The sequence below is a fragment of the Natrix helvetica genome, assembly GCF_964273705.1.
Source record: "Natrix helvetica genome assembly, chromosome: 7".
NCBI lineage: Eukaryota > Metazoa > Chordata > Lepidosauria > Squamata > Natricidae > Natrix > Natrix helvetica.
In genome coordinates this window covers 15238986-15257524 of record NC_138558.1, presented here as the reverse complement: position 1 = coordinate 15257524, position 18539 = coordinate 15238986, and the positions used below count along the sequence as shown (strand labels likewise).

At 41.3% G+C, this 18539-nt stretch overlaps 1 protein-coding gene across 1 annotated transcript in view; it reads right to left on the bottom strand.

The window, feature by feature from the left end:
- Positions 1-2977: 2977 nt before the first annotated feature.
- MMRN1 (multimerin 1) overlaps positions 2978-18539 on the bottom strand; it is an 86679-nt gene continuing 71117 nt past the window's right edge. The window contains 3 exon segments of the mRNA XM_081959540.1: positions 2978-3473; positions 6406-6489; positions 6492-6551. Coding sequence (XP_081815666.1) covers positions 3052-3473; positions 6406-6489; positions 6492-6551 — 566 coding nt within the window. The 3' untranslated portion in view covers positions 2978-3051.

Genomic DNA, 18539 nt, shown 5'->3' with positions numbered 1-18539 from the left:
GAATTATTTCCTGCAAAAGCCCACTCCCCTTTCGCTCTTCTTTTATTTCCTATGGGAGGGGCCATTCACCGTCCACTTGTGGCTTTACTCCCAAGTTGACCCTGATTTCTTAGCTGTTCTTTTCTTCTGGCAGCTCTGCACATGCGCACACTGGGAACAGGCTCCAGCTGTTCCTCTGCCTCACTGCTGTCTAGCTCCGAAGGCAGCTGAGAACTGCCAGACGGCCTTGGCCCCATCTCTGCCTCCGGCTCAGAGGCCTCGTCCAAGCCTTCCCCAGTCTCCAGGACTGGCCCATGTGTTGTGGCCCCTCACTGTCCACTGGGGAACCACAACACAATTTGAAAGAAAACAATTAACATCTCTGTGGATAGAAACCTGGCTTGAAGGATTTAGTGACGAGGGCAGCAAGGGCCAAGAAAGTCATATTTAAGGCTAAGATGCAGTCTCCAGTAGGTCATTTGAATTTCATCTGTAGGGTAAAACGCCATTTAGCCTTATCCATAGCAGACGTAAAGGGGGCTAAATAGATTATTAAACTGACAAAGCCAACAAGGGGGTAGGGCGGGATTCAGCCATGTGGGCAAAAGGCATGATAAGATGCAATGATACGCTAGGATAGTTTAGTGACAAATTGGGGATTTTAAGTATATACAAAACGATATGGTACCGGTGGAGAAAAGGCCAGTAATATATACATTCAGGATTTATGGTGTGTTGAAGATTTATCTTATAAACAGAAGGCAGCGTTTAAAAAAAAAAAACCACATGGAGTGGATTGAAACAGTTCTCAGTAATGGTTGACAGTATAACTCTGCTACTACAGCTCATTTTGTTTGACATTTAAGGCATCACAGATTCCTTATCGGTCAACAGTGGAGGCAGGAATGATGAAAATCCCTTAATTGATGCAGTTAATTGACTAATTGAGTAAATAAAGTTTAAATATATAGATTTTTAATCGGATTTTCAGCAAAGCACTACTTTATGAATGGTGAGCCATGTTGGTGACAAGAAAACTGTATACTTCTTTTGAAGTAAGTGATAATTAGAAATAATTTTACAGCAACTTATGTTCTTATTGTTTAAAGCAAGTAAAATTACCTTCACTCAAGATCCTTAAAGTTCTCCTATGCTTCAATTTATTTATTAATCTCTTACATGCATGACACACAATTTATTAAAAACTCAAAAGCCAATTACTCATCTTGGAAATGCAGTATTTAAATGGATATTTTTTTACAGTATATTTATACTTTAATTTTGTATAACTACAAAATACAGCATGGGTAAATAAGAACATTAAAATTTAATTTTGTTATGAGACTTAAGTTTCAGATTATATATGCTTGAAGAATAAAGTAACATTCTGCAGATAGTTTCAACCACATACTGAATTTGAAAAATGAAATCAACTGCATTTCCTCACTTTGAATGTTCCTCCTAATTCAAGAGTAGGCAAATGCACTCCCATTCTGCAGCTTCTAGAATTCCCCAAGATCACGCAGTTAAAATGTGGAAATAAATCACTGATTATTTTCAGTAGCACGATCTTTCCCGTTTCAAAAATAAGGGCAAAAATCCATAAACCACAAAACTGCTCTCAAAAATAAGGGCAAAAAATAAAAGCAAATGGAAGGAACATTCATCATTTATATGCTTACTGTCTATTTTGCCATTTTCGCTCTCCTAGACCCCAAAATGTAGAAAAAGCAAGTCAAATTTCCTGCAACTACTTTTTTCAGTGATATGAATATATTACTCCTGCTCTTTCTGAAGCCAAGTTAAATTAACTTAAAACAATACCCCTCCCCCCCCCCCAAATGATCACAAAATTCTTGGCTGTAAAATATTTTTGCCACCCTGGTCCTAATATCTTGACAGTTTTTCATAGTACTACTTTATATGGCTACTGAGAGAATATATAAAGGTAAAGTTTCCCATCGCACATGTGTGCTAATCGTTTCTGACTCTAGGGGGCGTTGCTCATCTCCGTTTCAAAGCCGAAGAGCCAGCGCTGCCCAAAGACATCTCTGTGGTCATGCAGCTGGCATGACTAAATGGCGAAGGTGAATGGAACGCTGTTATCTTCCCACCAAAAGTGGTCCCTATTTTTCTACTTGCATTTTTACGTGCTTTCGAACTAGGTTGGCAGAAGTTGGGACAAGTAACCGGAGCTCACTCCATTACACGGCACTAGGGATTTGAACTGCCAATCTTCTGATCAACAAGCTCAGTGTTTTAACCACTGAGCCCCTGTTCCTACAGAGAATATATAAAAGGCCTAAATATAAAAGGAGTATACAGTATATCACAATGGGTCTTTTCACCCCATTGACATGGGAACAGAACCATTTAGATACAAGTTGTAGACGAACAAAACAATGAATTCAAAAATGATCAGAAGGCAGACCAGAATCTATTAGCATATTACTAGGACTGCAAGTAATTCCTCCAAAGCTTCAGATACAACCTTCAGACCTTTCCCCAAAATTCTAGGATATTTAATTCAACAGAAGGCAGAATACGTTATAGCTGAAAAACTTCCATTTTCCTAATAAAAAGAAAACAAAGTAGATAGGGCAAGCCAATTTGCCCTTAGCTGATACCATGGCAGTATCAAGAGCTATCAAAATATAATTAGCTTCACATGTTCTCCAAAAATTCTTTTACATGGTTAGAATAACCATAACATCATGCATAACATAGTTTCCCTAATCTTGCCCTTTTCATATTTGTGGACTTCAAATTTCAGAATTCCATAGGTGGGAGTTCAGAGAGCTGAAATTTACAAGTCAGAAAGTTGGCAAGATCGGGGAAATACTGAATGGGATCCATTTGTCATTAGCCAAGTTTATCTTGTTTTTTTTGGGGGGGACAGCACTGAAATCCAAGGATGGGGAAATTATTTCCTATCTAATTTCGGTCTGTTGTGCATAAATTAGAGGCATGGGAAACCTACCAAAGAAGAGTTGGGAACTCTAAATGAGATTTCCTTTATTTAGATAGAAGGAAGTGAGAAGTAACAGGGAAGAAATATTGGATGGCAGCTTTTTATGTACGGTACAATAAGTAGCCACTAAATGTAGTTACAGGGGGGTATTTTGCTGGGATAGAGCCCTTTGCCAGTCTGAGCCAGACTTCTTGTCCATAGTTCAGTTCCAATATAGCACCTCCAGTAACTACTCTAGTGACATATTTGTTTCCGCTTCCGTTTTCAGATCGGAAAGCTAGCTTGTCGTTTCCGTCCACCACCAGGTAGCCTGAGATGGATGGGCTGCTTGACTCAATGTTATACTCAAAGACATACACTCCCAAGTATGGTACGCGGAATCTTCCGTTGGCAGGGACATAAGAGGTTCCATAGTTGACATCCAGATTGTTAAATCGAATAGGCCCAGGTGTGTTCATCCCATAGGTGTGCGAAGCAAAAAAGGCTATCATCGGTGCATATCGGTAAGATCCCTTTGAGAAATCTGTGAAACAAACAAGCAATAAAATAATAGGGTCAAAATTTGGTGGTGGGGGGGAGAAGTTGGGTAGAGCTTTTGAACAGTAATAATAATATAATATACTTTATTGTCATTGCACTTCGTACAACGAAATTAAATGCCATCTTCGGTGTACATTATACATTTAAAAAAAAAAAAAACAGAAACACACATCCTTCACATTCTGTACAATGAAACTGAAAACCCCTGATGCTGCATTAATATTGCACTATACAGTAGAATTCAATATAGCTAGTGCTCTGTTTAGGCTGTTTTTCAGACTATTTGTCCTTCTTTTCATTGTTCTGTACCGTCTGCCAGATGGTAATAGTTAAAAAAAAGGGTGCCCAGGATGAGATGGATCTTTTAAGAGTGTTTTGAACTTTCTTAAGGCAGTGGGAGCTATAGGCAAGGGGAGAGGGCAACTCATGATCCTCTTTGGCAACTGGGCAATGATGTTAATAGACATGATGAAACACTTGAACCCATAATTGGAAAGTCCAAAATCAACGAGAGATGAGGACGTCAAAGCTTCAGTGAGGCTGCACTGAGAACACTTGTTGAAGTTTCAGAACTTTCTGAAGATCCCTCTTAAATGAGATGCCATTTTTACAATAATAACAACAGCACTTACACTGATGTGGAGACTCTAGAAAGAGTGCAGAGAAGAGCAACAAAGATGATTAGGGGACTGGAGACTAAAACATATGAGGAACGGTTGCAGGAACTGGGTACGTTTAGCTTAAGAGAAAGAAGGACTAGGGGAGACATGATAGCAGTGTTCCAATATCTCAGGGGTTTCCACAAAGAAGAGGGAGTCAAGCTATTCTCCAAGGCACCTGAGGGTAGAACAAGAAGCAATGGGTGGAAACTAATCAAGGAGAGAAGCAACTTAGAACTGAGGAGAAACTTCCTGACAGTTAGAACAATTAATCAGTGGAACAGCTTGCCTCCGGAAGTTGTGAATGCCCCAACACTGGAAGTCTTTAAGAAGATGTTGGATAGCCATCTGTCTGAAATGGTATAGGGTTTCCTGCCTAGGCAGGGGGTTGGACTAGAAGACCTCCAAGGTACCTTCCAACTCTGCTATTGTATTGTATTGTATTGTATTGTATTGTATTGTATTGTATTGTATTGTATTGTATTGTATTGTATTATTGTATTATATACTTTCCCATAGTGCTTTACAGCACTCTTTGAGCGGTTTACAAATGTCAACCTATTGCCCCCAACAATCTGGGTCCTCACTTTATGGACCTCGGAAGGATAGAAGATTAAGTCAATTTTGATTCGGTCAGGATCGAACTCCAGGCTGTGGGCAGAGTCCGCTTGCAATACCTTCCAACTCTGATATTCTGTCATGATCAGTTTTGGCATCTAATTTAGTTCTTCGTTAAAGCTGAACACAAGTATGTTCCAATTTTTTTTACCAAATGTGGATAATTTTTCAATAGGGCAAGGAAAAAAGGGAAAGCACGAGAAATCAAGTTATTTGAAGACAAGTGACTATACAGTAAAAGGCAGGGTATTCATGCACACACAAATCTTTTGCCCTATCATTAAATAAGGGCAAGAACACTACACTCTTTTCATGACAACTTCTGTGAAATTTACAGCTTTTTTAGGGGGGGGGGAGAGTTTCAAAACCATTTCCCCCTCAAATTAAATGAAGGTAAAAAGAGGAAAATGCAGGAGAATATCTTGGCCCAGTAATATTCTCTTACCACCATTGTCATTTTGCTGCAAATTTTCTACACCTCCCCAGGAAGTAGTAGCCAATGGGGAGAAATAAGGGAGGAGAAACCAGCATAATGCTGCCAAGTCACAGAATAAGTTTAATGAGAAAGCAGTGCAGGGGAATCTGTGCTCCAAGATGCTATTTTCAGCATTTGCCCTCTAAGCCTGCCATAACATCCCAGCCTGCCTTTTGTTGTCTTCTCATGCGGAATTGCTGATTTAAGTGGGATCAGCTTCATATAGCAGACACAGGTAGAGTTATAAACTTTCCCCCAGGCCATCTGTCAAATTCCCGAGAAATAAAGAAGAAAGAAAAAGGGTGGGAAATGAATTTTTAAATTGTACAGAAAGCAATTCTCTTCACAATCACTGTCAAAACGCACCAGAAAAAAAATGGGTGTGAGACTGTTGTGTTTGCAATCCTGTGCTACTTTATTAAGGGGGGATTTTTTTTTAAAATCGCAATTTCTTTTCCTCCAATGTTTAATCACATACTTTTCAAAGGTAACAAGTTTGCATTGGTTGTCCGGCCCAAAGAAAACCCAGCTCTGTTTAAGATAATGATGATGGAGGAGGAGGAGGAGGAGGAGGAGGAGGAGGAGGAGGAGGAGGAGGAGGAGGAGGAGGAGGAGGAGGAGGAGGAGGAAGGAGGAAGAGGAGGAAGAGGAGGAAGAGGAGGAGGAGGAAACTGTAGGCTAAATACAGGACTTTCAAATCTTGGGAAGCCCAACTAAATGGGAAGTTAAATATTGAAGGCATAGATCAGTGATGGCTAACCTTTTCTGGACCGAGCGCAAATGTGCGTGCATGTGCCCCAAACCCCAAAATGCAATGCGTTCCCTCCCCACCTACGCACCGTTTTCATCCTCCTGGAGGCTTGAGGAAAGCCTCCAGAGCCCAGTGAGGGCGAAAACGCCCCCCCCCCGGGGTGCAGGAGGCCGACTAGGCCAGGCCCACCATGACCACCCAGCAACCAGGCAGAGAACCCATTGCTAAAATTTTTGAAGCCCACCCCTGACATCACCGGAGGCCTTTAAAAAGAGACTCGACAACCATTTGTCTGAAATACTATAGGGTCCCCTGCTTGAGCAGTGGGTTGGACTAAAAGACCTCCAAGGTCCCTTCCAACTCTATCATTCTGTTATTCTGAAACAGGTGTATATATGTTGCCTATGCTCACCTATGGCTGCGGCATTTTCCTCCGTCATCTTGGCGCTGCAGTTGGCTCCTCCGAAAGGATAGCGACAAGCACAGACAAAGCCCTCTTTTCATTGATGCAGGTCCCTCCATTTTGACACGGGGAGCTGCTGCAGCTCAGATATTCCCCTGGATTGAAAGGGAGAAAGCATGAATAGCCAGAGTTAGCCCCCACAGCAGAAAGTAGCACCCAAAATTAAAGTTAATACATCTGTAGTTCCTGGTTTCTGTCATCTCGCCACCAACTTGATAGGGATGAATATGACTCCATTGTTTAATTTGCAATTGATGTCAGTTTTCTATACTTTGAATCCAAAGTTTTGCAGAGTTGATGTCTTACTTTGCCAGTATATACCACTATCTGTAGTTGTTCTGACCTAGGCTTCCCCAGCAGCACGAAGCCGAGTCCTCGTCCAGATAAACCTCTTTTATTTAATTTACAGTGAATTCCTCTCCAGCAAAGTCTTTCCTCTCCCACAGTCTTTCAAGATAGTTCACAATCACCGACCTTTATCAGGCTTGGAGAGTAGCCAGAATGATGTCTTTCAGACATCGCAATACTTGGCAAGAATGCAGGAATGAACTCATTGTCTCCTGCAAACACTCCCCCCCCTTTCGCTCCTCTTTTAGGGATATGGGTGGGGGCCATTCACCATCCACCTGTGTCTTTAGTCCCTTGTTCCTTAGCTGTTCCCTTCGTCTGGCAGCTCTGTGCATCTGCACACTGGGAACAGGCTCCAGCTGTTCTTCTGCCCCACTGATCTACGACTCCGAAGGCAGCTGATAACTGTCAGCTGGCCCTGGCCCCATCTCTGCCTCCAATGTAGAGCACTTGTCATTGTCTTCCCCAGACTCCAGGACTGGCCCATGTTCCTCCCCAACCTCCTCACTGTCTGCATCTGCCACCAGCTCCGCTGGCTGCTGGTGGACCACAATACTAGTTTTAGCCAACATACATGCTTGCTTTATTTATTTATTTATTCATTCATTCATTCATTCATTCATTCATTCATTCATTCATTCATTCATTCATTCATTAAACATATGCCATTCATCTCACCTAGAAATGGCGGCTTACAATCAATAAAAGCAATGAGATAAAATACTACATCAGTATTAACACTAAAGTCTATTTAAAACTTTTTGCTCAGTGGTCCAAAGTCCTCTTTTCTGATGAGAGCAACTTTTGCCAAAAGCACCAAAACTGGTTCAATGACCGTGGGATTATTGTGCTTGATTGGCCTCTCCATTCTTCCTCCATACTCTGGGTCCTTGGTTTCCAAACGAGATGCAAAAGTTGCTCTCATCAGAAAAGAGGACTTTGGACCACTGAGCAACAGGACTTTGGACCACTGTGCTTCATTAAGACCAGGGTCAACGCAGCCGTCTACCAGGAGATTTTGGAGCACTTCATGCTTCCTTCTGCAGATGAGATTTATGGGGAATGCTGACTTCATTTTCCAGCTGCCCACACTGCCAAAAGCACCAAAACCTGGTTCAATGACCGTGGGATTACTGTGCTTGATTGGCCAGCAAACTCGCCTGACCTGAACTCCATGGAGAATGTATGGGGCATTGCCAAGAGAAAGATGAGAGACATGAGACCGAACAATGCAGAAGAGCTGAAGGCCGCTATTGAAGCATCCTGGTCTTCCATAACACCTCAGCAGTGCCACAGGCTGATAGCTTCCATGTCACGCCACATTGAGGCAGTAATTGCTGCAAAAGGGGCCCAAACCAAGTACTGAGTACATATGCATGCTTAGACTTTTCACAGGTCCAATATGGTTCTATGTACAATCCTTGTTTTATTGATTGCATGTAATATTCTAATTTTCTGAGATTGTGGATTTGAGGTTTTCATGAGCTGTATGCCATAATCATCACAATTATGACAAATCACAGCTTGAACTATCTTTCTTTGCCTGTAATGAGTCTTATCTCATATATTAGTTTCACCTTTTAAGTTGCATTACTGAAATAAATGAACTTTTGCACGATATTCTAATTTTTCGAGTTTCACCTGTACATCCATAGTCTTTTGACAGGAAGAAAACACTGGATTTGAGACAAATATCTTCACCCTCAAACTTAAATTTTAAAGCTGAAATACTGAATTGTTGAGACTGATGGGGAAAAAAAAAACCTAATCTATAAAATACTGTATTTTTCCGGTAAGTGCAAAATTTGGCCAGTTCATTTAAACTAGAGAAATGAACAGAATTCTTTCTTACCATGCCTAGTTAAGAATGAAAGCAGAAAAAAGGCAGCCGCCATTATTTATTTGCATATAAATTATGCTGTTTTCAGGAGCAGAGTATTTGTTCTCTCTAATGTTATTTGCCATCGGGGAATTTCATCAGACATTTTTACTGGCGTAGATGACATTGGGATTCAGCTGACTAATCAGTCATCATTTTTGCCAATCTAAAGTGAATGGGATGCACTCAACCCAACTCTGGCTGACTAGATATACTGTCAAGTAACATTCCATTCATCAACCCAAGACCTTTTAATGCTTTATCATCCTGGTAACAATTTTATAGTTGAGAACCCGAGCTATGATTTTCTGAGGATTTTGGACTAGAACAAAATTGGATATTCTGAAGATTAACTGATAGTATTAGCATAATGGAAATCTGTACCTTTATCATCAAAACAGAAATTTTGGGTGAACATTACAGTGTTTCTCAGCCTTGATCATTTGAAGATGTGTGGACTGGTTGAGGAATTCTGGGAGTAGAAGATCACATACTTTTAAGCAGCCAAGTTTGGGAAACAATCCCTACAGAATAATATTTGCTCTTGGCCACAATTTTGGCTTATTAGGGATTAATTTCATATTTAAATCTTCTTCTTAAAATGTTGGTAGACCATCCTATAGCAGAAGGCATGCAGTATATGAACACTGTCATACTGGGGAATAAAGGTAAAGGTTCCCCTCGCACATATGTGCTAGTTGTTCCTGACTCTAGGGGGCGATGCTCATCTCCATTTCAAAGCCAAAGAGCCAGCGCTGGCCGAAGACGTCTCCGTGGTTATGTGGCCAGCATGACTAAACACCGAAGGCGCAGGGAACGCTGTTACCTTCCCAACAAAGGTGGTTCCTTTTTTTCTACTTGCATTTTCACATGCTTACAAACTGCTAGGTTGGCAGAAGCTGGGACAAGTAACAGAGCTCACTCCATTGCGCAGCACTAGGGATTCGAACCGCCAAACTGACGACCTTTCTGATTGACAAACTCAATGTCTTAGCCACTGAGCCATCACGGCCCTTACATACTGGGGAATATTAATCATTATATTTATGAACCATCTTTTTCCAAAAATGGTCAGGGCAATAGCAATAGCACTTTGATTTATATACTGCTTCACAGTGCTTTAAAGCCCTCTCTAAGCGGTTTACAGAGTCAGCATATGGTCCCCAACAATCTGGGTGCTCATTTTACTGATTTTGGAAGGATGGAAGGCTGACTCAACCTTGAGCCAGTCAGAATCAAACTCCTGGCAGTGAACAGTAAGTTAGCCTGCAATACTGCATTCTAACCACTGCGCCACCACAGTAGATGGTACTGGACAGTATACAGTACATGGCTTCCCATCTCATCTCATTTCCCCACAACCTGCTGAGAAAGCAAGTAAATTAAGTTATTGATTGAGCAGAAGGGTTGATAATGGATTAGAATCCAGTCCTCTGTAACTCTGGCCTGACACTGTAATCCAATATCTCTCAATTTTGGCAAATCTCAAGATAGATGGACTTCAATTCTCTGACTTCTGCCAGCATACCGGTTGGAGGATTCTGGGAGGGAGTCCACCCATTTAAAGCTGCCGAGGTTGAAAAACATTGCTGTAATAACTACATCAGTACCTAATGCCTTCTTGGCTTTTAAAGCAGGAGAAGTTATTGCAAAGACATTCAATATAGCAGACCAATATAGCCTTTAGCAATATAACAAGCAGTATCTGGTAAGAAGCTTACATAAGTTTATTACATAAACATGTCTCTCTTTTCATGCCTGAAATACCAGGTACGCAGGTATACATTAACAATGTTAATACTAGTGAAATAGAACAAGCACCTGAAGGCATTTTGAATACTCTACGAGATGCCACAAAGCTTTTCATATATAGGAATAGGCCAAAGAATAAACCCAGCCTGTAAGTACAACAGAATCAGGCTATGTAGCTCTTCTCAGACCCATTATAGATTGCAGGTAGAGGATGACAATGAAATTAAAATACCTCTCATACTGAAAGCTGTCTCTACAAAAAGAAGGTATCACCCTATCATTTCAAAACCTATAATATCTTGATTTTCATTACCTGTAACCATTCCACCTGGTCAACACAATGAGAAAGATTTCTTGTGCTTGGTCCACTTTCTCAGCTTGGTTGAGACTAACAATTGTTTGACTCTCCTTTTTGTTCTTGTTAGTTGTAAAGTTGTGTCCGACCCATCGCAACCTCATAGACAACATTGCTCCAGGCCTTCCTGTCCTCTACCATCCTCTGGAGTCCATTTAAGCTCACCCCTACTGCTTCCGTGACTCCATCCAGCCACCTCATTCTCTGTCATCCCCTTCTTCTTTTGCCCTCAATCTTTCCCCGCATTAGGCTCTTCTCCAGTGAGTCCTTCCTTCTCATTAGGTGGCCAAAGTATTGGAGTTTCCTCTTCAGGATCTGGCCTTCTAAAGAGCAGTCAGGGTTGATCTCTTCTAGGACTGACCAGTTTGATCACCTTGCAGTCCAAGGGACTCACAGGAGTCTTGTCCAGCACCATAGTTCAAAGGCCTCAATTCTTTGGCACTCAGCCTTTCTTATGGTCCAACTTTCACAGCCATACCTTGCAACTGGGAAAACCATAGCCTTGACTATATGCACTTTTGCTAGCAGGATGATGTCTCTGCTTTTTAGTATGCTATCTAGATTTGCCATACCTTTCCTCCCTAGGAGCAAGCGTCTTTTAATTTTTTGGCTGCAGTCCCCATCTGCGGTGATTTTGGAGCCCAGGAAAATAAGATCTGTCACTACCTCTATTTCTTACCCATCTATTTGCCAGGAATTGAGAGGGCTGGATGCCATGATCTTAGTTTTCTTAATGTTGAGTTTCAGGCCAACTTTTGCACTCTCCTCCTTCACCCGCGTCAAAGGGCTCTTTAGTTCTCTTTTTAAGAATTGCCTTTTTTGCATCAATTTCCCACCTATATCACTAGGAACTTAGGATATCTGAATTTATTTCTCATCATAGGTATAACTTGGATTGTTTTTTAAACCTTCCTACAACTCCTAAAATGTAAGCATTTTATAAACAAATTCTAATTATTCTTCCATGCAGTTTGCATTGTTGATACATCTGGATATAGGATACTTTCTTGATTCTATTACCAATACAGTAAAAATTGAATACTCAGATACAGCCAGAACCCTCTTTAACTAGACTCTAGAAATCATTGTTCTATAACACCATGGTACATAATTTGAATTGCACTGAATTATGAGAGACTATACAACATATTTCTCACTTAGGATTCCTAAACTGTAATAGCAGAGTATGCATGTTCTTCTAACAATATTTCCAGGCTGTTCAGCTTCCAGGTATGGAATTAATAGTCCAGGTATGCTCAAGTGGTAGGTAGATGAGTTTAGGAGAGGAAAAGGGTTTTCAGAATGAGTGCTGATTGCTGGCAGATGTATGAATTGCCTCTTTTCATGGGCACTTCATTGCTACTCTGAGCTATCTTTATTTGCAGTCCAATCATAAGCACTTCAACAGTGATGAATTTGAGCTTCCTGGGCTAATGCAAAGCTTTGTGTGTGTCCACCTTCCCCTTCAAAAGCTAGACAGATGAGGTTTGCAGCCTGAAACACACTTGTGGGCCTTAACTAATCATTTACTCATTCTTTCTCTCCTGCTCCCACACACATTGCACTCCATTGATCATAGCAATAATGTCCAGGACAAAGCAATATACAATGAGAGTACTAGTTTCAGAAACAGATACATATGTATATATGTATATACATGTGCACTCTACTGCAGAGTAACTCTGGGAGGCCCACAATATTAAAAAAAGTAAAACTATATAAATAAAATACTACAAATCTATAAAATTACAAAATGCAATAGCTAAAGGATGAAGAGGGAGGGAGTAAGATAGGGCAGGGGAAGGTGGTATCTGATATTAATTTTTCAGCCAAGTCCAACATGAACCCCTCCTTCCATATCCGGCCTTTATTATTTTTATCAGTAACTCAGGGTAATGAACATCTCCAACACATCTTCCTCCTCCTATTTTTTCCCACACTAGCAACCCTGAGAGGTTGACTGGGCTGAGAGAGTGACCAGCCCATATCACCCAGCTGCATTTCATGGCTAAAAAAGAGACTGGAACTCACTGTTTTTGATTTCTAGCCTAATTCCTTAATTATAAGATCAAACTGTCCTCCCTCTATCTCTCCCCCAATGTCTCAATAGATGATAAATAGATGATGGTGATAGATAGATGATAGATGATAGATAGATAGATAGATAGATAGATAGATAGATAGATGATAGATAGATAGATAGATAGATAGATAGATAGATAGATAGATAGATAGATAGATAGATTTATTTATTTATTTATTTATTTATTTATTTATTTATTTATTTATTTATTTATTTATTTATTTATTTATTTATTTATTTATTTATTTATTTATTTATTTATCTTCAGTAACTATTGTTCAGTGGGTTCTATACACACTTTTAGCACATATGGCATATGTTTAAGCAAGAATATTAGAAAGCTAGGTCTTCCTCTGTGTGCAGAAGTTTGTAGTATCAGAATAAAACATGCATAGGAAAAGCAGTAAAGAAGTTTAGATGCAAGGAAATGTATTGGATGAGAACCTCCTATGATGGGACTGTTGCTAGGAACTTCAGAAGTAAATTGGCTACTTTAGGGAAACAATGGCACTCTATTGACCTTCTCCATTTTAATACCTTTGCATACCCCCAAAGCTCAGCTTTTTCTAATCTTACAATAAGATAGCAATGCCTTCTGACCTGTTGGGATCATCGCTGCCCTGAGGAGGCAACAATCCAAATCAAATATGAGATAATCGTGAAGACTGAGCAAGGACTGAAGGGACCAAAGATGCTGTATCGATGCATCACTTTCAGCATCATGGCCAGCAGCCATGCAATGCTAATCCAACATGCTGGTTTTATGAATAGTTCTTTTTCTTTTCCTTAAAAAAAAATCCTCAACTATCGTTATTCCAAATTTCATCCTCAGCCTGTTTATAACAGTCAGAGCAGAACATGGTCTTGTTTATCATTATAGTTTTTTCTTCGCTGATAAGAAAAATGCTCATGGAGCTGCAAGATAGTTCTGTTCAAGGCACTGAATATATGCATATGTCTCTTGGTACAATTGCTATGTCAGATAGCCCAGCTTGTATTCTATCTTTTCATGTTTTGGGGGGCTGGTGGAGGGGAGTGAGAGGGAAATCTAAATCTCTGTTGAGAACTAACATATAATAAGAACTCCCTTCCTGTATAACAGACATAATCTTGTGATTTCTATTAATCACTTGGTTGTGTCTTTCTAGAAGTCATTTGGAGGCACCCTTCTTTGGCTTCTTTGCTTTCAGTTCCATCTTGTGGATGGATGAAAAAACTCTAGAGTGACTTTCCCAATAAGCATAAATAATCAATGGGAGAGGGTCCAGCCTCACCCATATCTTGTTGTTAGTTGCGAAGTCATGTCTGACCCATCACGACCAATGTTCCCTCTAATTTTTTTTCGATGTGAGCAGAAAAGTATAGTGTTTGAGCGGCACATTTTCATGCCTGAGCACCCGAATTTTTTTCACAGATGTCACCTAAGACAACAACGAAATCAGTATTATTTGAAACTCAAAGTTATGTTTCTTCAAGGTACCCGCTTAATTCAAAGTGTTATATAATATCAGTATCACTTAACAACGCTCCTGCTTAGCAACCAAAATGTTGGCTCAGAAACTCTGGCATTTGAAGCACGCAACTCTTAAAGCTGTCAAGTTACAAGACCCTTGCACCCCTAACCCTTTAGGGAAAAAAAACCCCAGGGGTCTTCAAACCTGACAGCTTTAAGATTTGTGGACTTCAACTCCCAGAATTTCTCCTCCAGTCCTGTTGGCTCAGGAACTCTGGCATTGAAGCGTGCAAGTCTTAAAGCTGTCAAGTTACAAGATCCTTGCACCCCTAGAAAAAAAACCTGACAGCTTTAACACTTGTGGACTTCAACTCCCAGAATTCCTCCTCCAGTCATGTTGCAGCGATGTCATCTGCGTGGATCTGCTCCATCTTTGCTTTCTTCATTGTGGGCAGGGCTTCTGCTGAAGATGCAGACGAGTACGAGTTGCCACCAGAATCCTCCTCCTCCTCCTCCTCCTCCTCCTCCTCCTCCTCCTCCTCCTCCTCCTCCTCCAACAGAATCACCAGATTTGCTCCTGAGCTCAGCGCTGGGTTACCTCTGCCCCCTCCCCCTCCTCCGTGCTTTTGAGGAGCCATGAGGCTTTTTTCCCCTGCTCCCCCCCCGCCTTCCTACTGGCTCCTGCAGCCTCATGGCTCCTCAAAAGCACGGCGGAGGAGGAGGAGGGGGCAGGGGTAACCCAGCGCTGACTGAGCTCAGCTGCTCCGAGCAGAGGGGAGGCGCCGCTGCCACGCGCGGAGATGCCGGCTGGAGCTTTGGTGGCTTCATCTCAGCCGCAGCGCAGGGCGGCAAATCCGGCAGTGCTGCCTGTTAGAGGAGGAGGAGGAGGAGGAGGTGGCAGCAGTTCTTCCGGTGGCGGTGGGGGCTTTGGGGCTTCACAACTAGCCTCAGTCGCCCCGTGCTCCTCAAAGCAAGTCTGGGGAAGTCCTTTGCAGGCGGCCCGTTCTAGCTGCCTGCAAAGGACCTCCCCAGCTTCCAAAGCCTGTGGCAATAGAAATCACTGCGCGGCAGTTGAAAACTGCTGCGCGGTGTTTTCTTGCCACCTGCGCGCTAGCGCAGCCACGCACCTTAGAGGGAACGTAGATCACGACCCCCATGAACAATGTTCCTCCAGGCCTTTCTGTCCTCTACCATCCTCTGGAGTCCTACAGCTTCAGTGACTCCATCCAGCCACCTCATTCTCTGTCATCCTCTTCGTCTTTTGTCCTCAATATTTCCCAGCATGAGGTTCTTCTCCAGTGAGTCCTTCCTTCTCATTAGGTGGCCAAAGTATTTGAGTTTCATCTTCAGGATCTGGCCTTCTAAAAAGCAGTCAGGGTTGATCTCCTCTAGGACTGATTGCCTTGCAGTCCAAGGGACTCGCAGGAGTCTTCTCCAGCACCATAGTTCAAAGGCCTCAATTCTTTGGTGCTCAGCCTTTCTTATGGTCCAACTTTTGCAGTCATACATTGCAAGTGGGAAAACCATAGCCTTGACTACACGCATTTTTGACTACTTGCCTATATAATGTAGAGTTTCATTTATCCAAGATTGTGAGACTTTTTAATCCCACAACAAAAATGACCCCCAAGAGTTTGTTCAAAGTGGAATTAGTGCACTAGGTAAAATCAATCTTAAGGGAGTATAAGTTTTCCAAAATTACACAAGTAATATTAATTAGGGTAGCTAGATGAATGGTTTGATAGAACTTCACATGAATCTATTCATTTTCCCTAATCTCTTTGGAATCATCTTTGTTATATGCATGCTGTTTCTTCATGAACTGCCTTCATGAAAAGATGGGATAAAGTTTGCCAAAATGAGCTGCTGTCCTTCATTCGTACAACTGCTGACTTCTACTGTTTTTACTGCTGCAGAAAAGATGCTTCTGGGGAATTAAGGTTTATTAAGCAGCTAAGTTATGAAATCGAGTTGAATATTGTTGAAGCCCAAATCCAGTTGAAAGTTTTTGTGCGCTCGATTGTCAGAGAAACTGCAAGCACATAGGTATTCTCTGAACAATGCTCTGAGATGAAAGGAATGGAAATTGATTGGTTTATTTAATATGCCATACGTTTATTAAAATTTAATATTTAAAATTTAAATTATTAAATGTAGACAACAATGCACAAAAAAGAATGAAAGTGCCTTTGGTGTTCACCCTACTGTGCATGGAAATAATTGTGTTTTTCCAAATCCATTTTTAAAAAAGATAATTTAAAATATTATGTGTCTTGTCTTTGAAGAAATTCTGTAGCAGTCTTATATTTTATTATTTTCTTTTGCCAGGGGACTTTATAAAACATTTGCCACATCTGTGTAGAGTCTCAGTCCTATAGTCATTATTCAGCTGACTCCTCTAGACCAATGCTCACTACCTTTCAAAGAAAATTTGGGACATTATGCTATGTATATAATTTACTATATACTCTACTACTACTTGAAGAGCCGTAGTGGCACAGTGGTTAGAATGCAGTACTGCAGGCTAATTCTGTTGACAGCCGACTGCCAGCAGTTCAACAGTTCGATCCTGATTGGCTCAAAGTTGACTCAGCCTTCTATCCTTCCAAGGTCGGTAAAATGAGGATCCAGATTGTTGGGAACAATATGCTGACTCTGTAAACTGCTTAGAGAGGGCTGTAAAGCACTGTGAAGCAGTAGATAAGTCTAAATGCTATTGCTACTTACGCAAGTCTTATCTCCAGGAAGTTACTGTTTTTTTTCCTCATAAGGTCTAAATTGACTTGACCCTTTGTTAGATGGATCATAACAGAACATTTCCATACATTTGCTAAGAAGACAACATATGGTCATCAGGAGCTCATTCTAATGGAAGTGTTTAGCTTCACCCAGTGGTGGGTTTCAAACTTTTTTAGAACCTCTTCTGTAGGTGTGGCCTGCTTTATGGGAGTGGCCTGCCGACCATGTGACCGGGTGGGCGTGGCCAACTTGTAAAATGTGGTGAAACTCACTTAACAATGCTCTTGCTTAGCAACCTAAATGTTGGCTCAGAAACTCTGCCATTTGAAGCACACAAGTCTTAAAGCTGTCAAGTTACAAGACCCTTGCACCCCTAACCCTTTAGAAAAAAACCCCAGGGATGTTCAAACTTGACAGCTTTAAGACTTGTGGACTTCAATTCCCAGAATTCCTCCTCCAGTCATGTTGGCTCAGGAACTCTGGAATTGAAGCACGCAAGTCTTAAAGCTGTCACGTTACAAGACCCTTGCACCCCTAACCCTTTAGGAAAAAAAACTCCAGGGGTGTTCAAACCTGACAGCTTTAAGACTTGTGGACTTCAACTCCCAGAATTCCTCCTCTCACTCTTCATCTTGATGATGTGCGGACGGGCGGGGGAGCGAGCTGGAACCGGTTCTAAATGGCATGGTAGATTTGTGGAACCTCTTCTATAGAAGAGGTTAGACCTGGCAGGAACCCACCCCTGGCTTCACCTTACAGTACATTGATTCTATTCTCATCTCTTTTGTTTTGGTTGATTTTAGATTATTCTTATCCACATTGTCTTACACAACAGGTCCTCGACTTACAATAATTCCTGTAGTGACCACCTGAAGTTAAAAAAACACTGAATAAATGACTTATGACCATTTTCCCCACGTACAACCCAGTGGTGGGTTTCCATTTTTTTAAATTACCGGTTCGCTCATGCATCTACACACACGGAGCCTCCCACGGCCGCTACTACCGGTTCGCCCAATCTGGGCCGAATCAGGAGCAACCCACTCTGTTACAACCATTTCAGCATAAGGATATTTCACCCCAAGGTCACATGATTAAAATTCAGGCCCTTGTCCACTGACTCATACTTATGACGGTTGCAGTGTCCCGGGGACATGTGATCACCTTTTGCTACCTTCTGACAAGCAAAATCAATGGGGAAGCCAGATTCATTTAACAACCATGTTACTAACTTAACAACTGCAGGGATTCACTTAAAGACAATAAGAAAGGTTGTTAAATGGGGAAAAACTCAACAAATGTCTCACTTAGCAACATAAACTTTGGACTCAATTGTAGTCACAAAGTGAGGACTACACTAATATAATTTTAGGTCAGTTTTAGAGCTAAGCAAATATTCCTGAGAAGCTCCTATTTCTATTCCATTCCTACTGTTGGACAAACCCTTATCTAAAGGTAGGAAACTCTGGCCCTT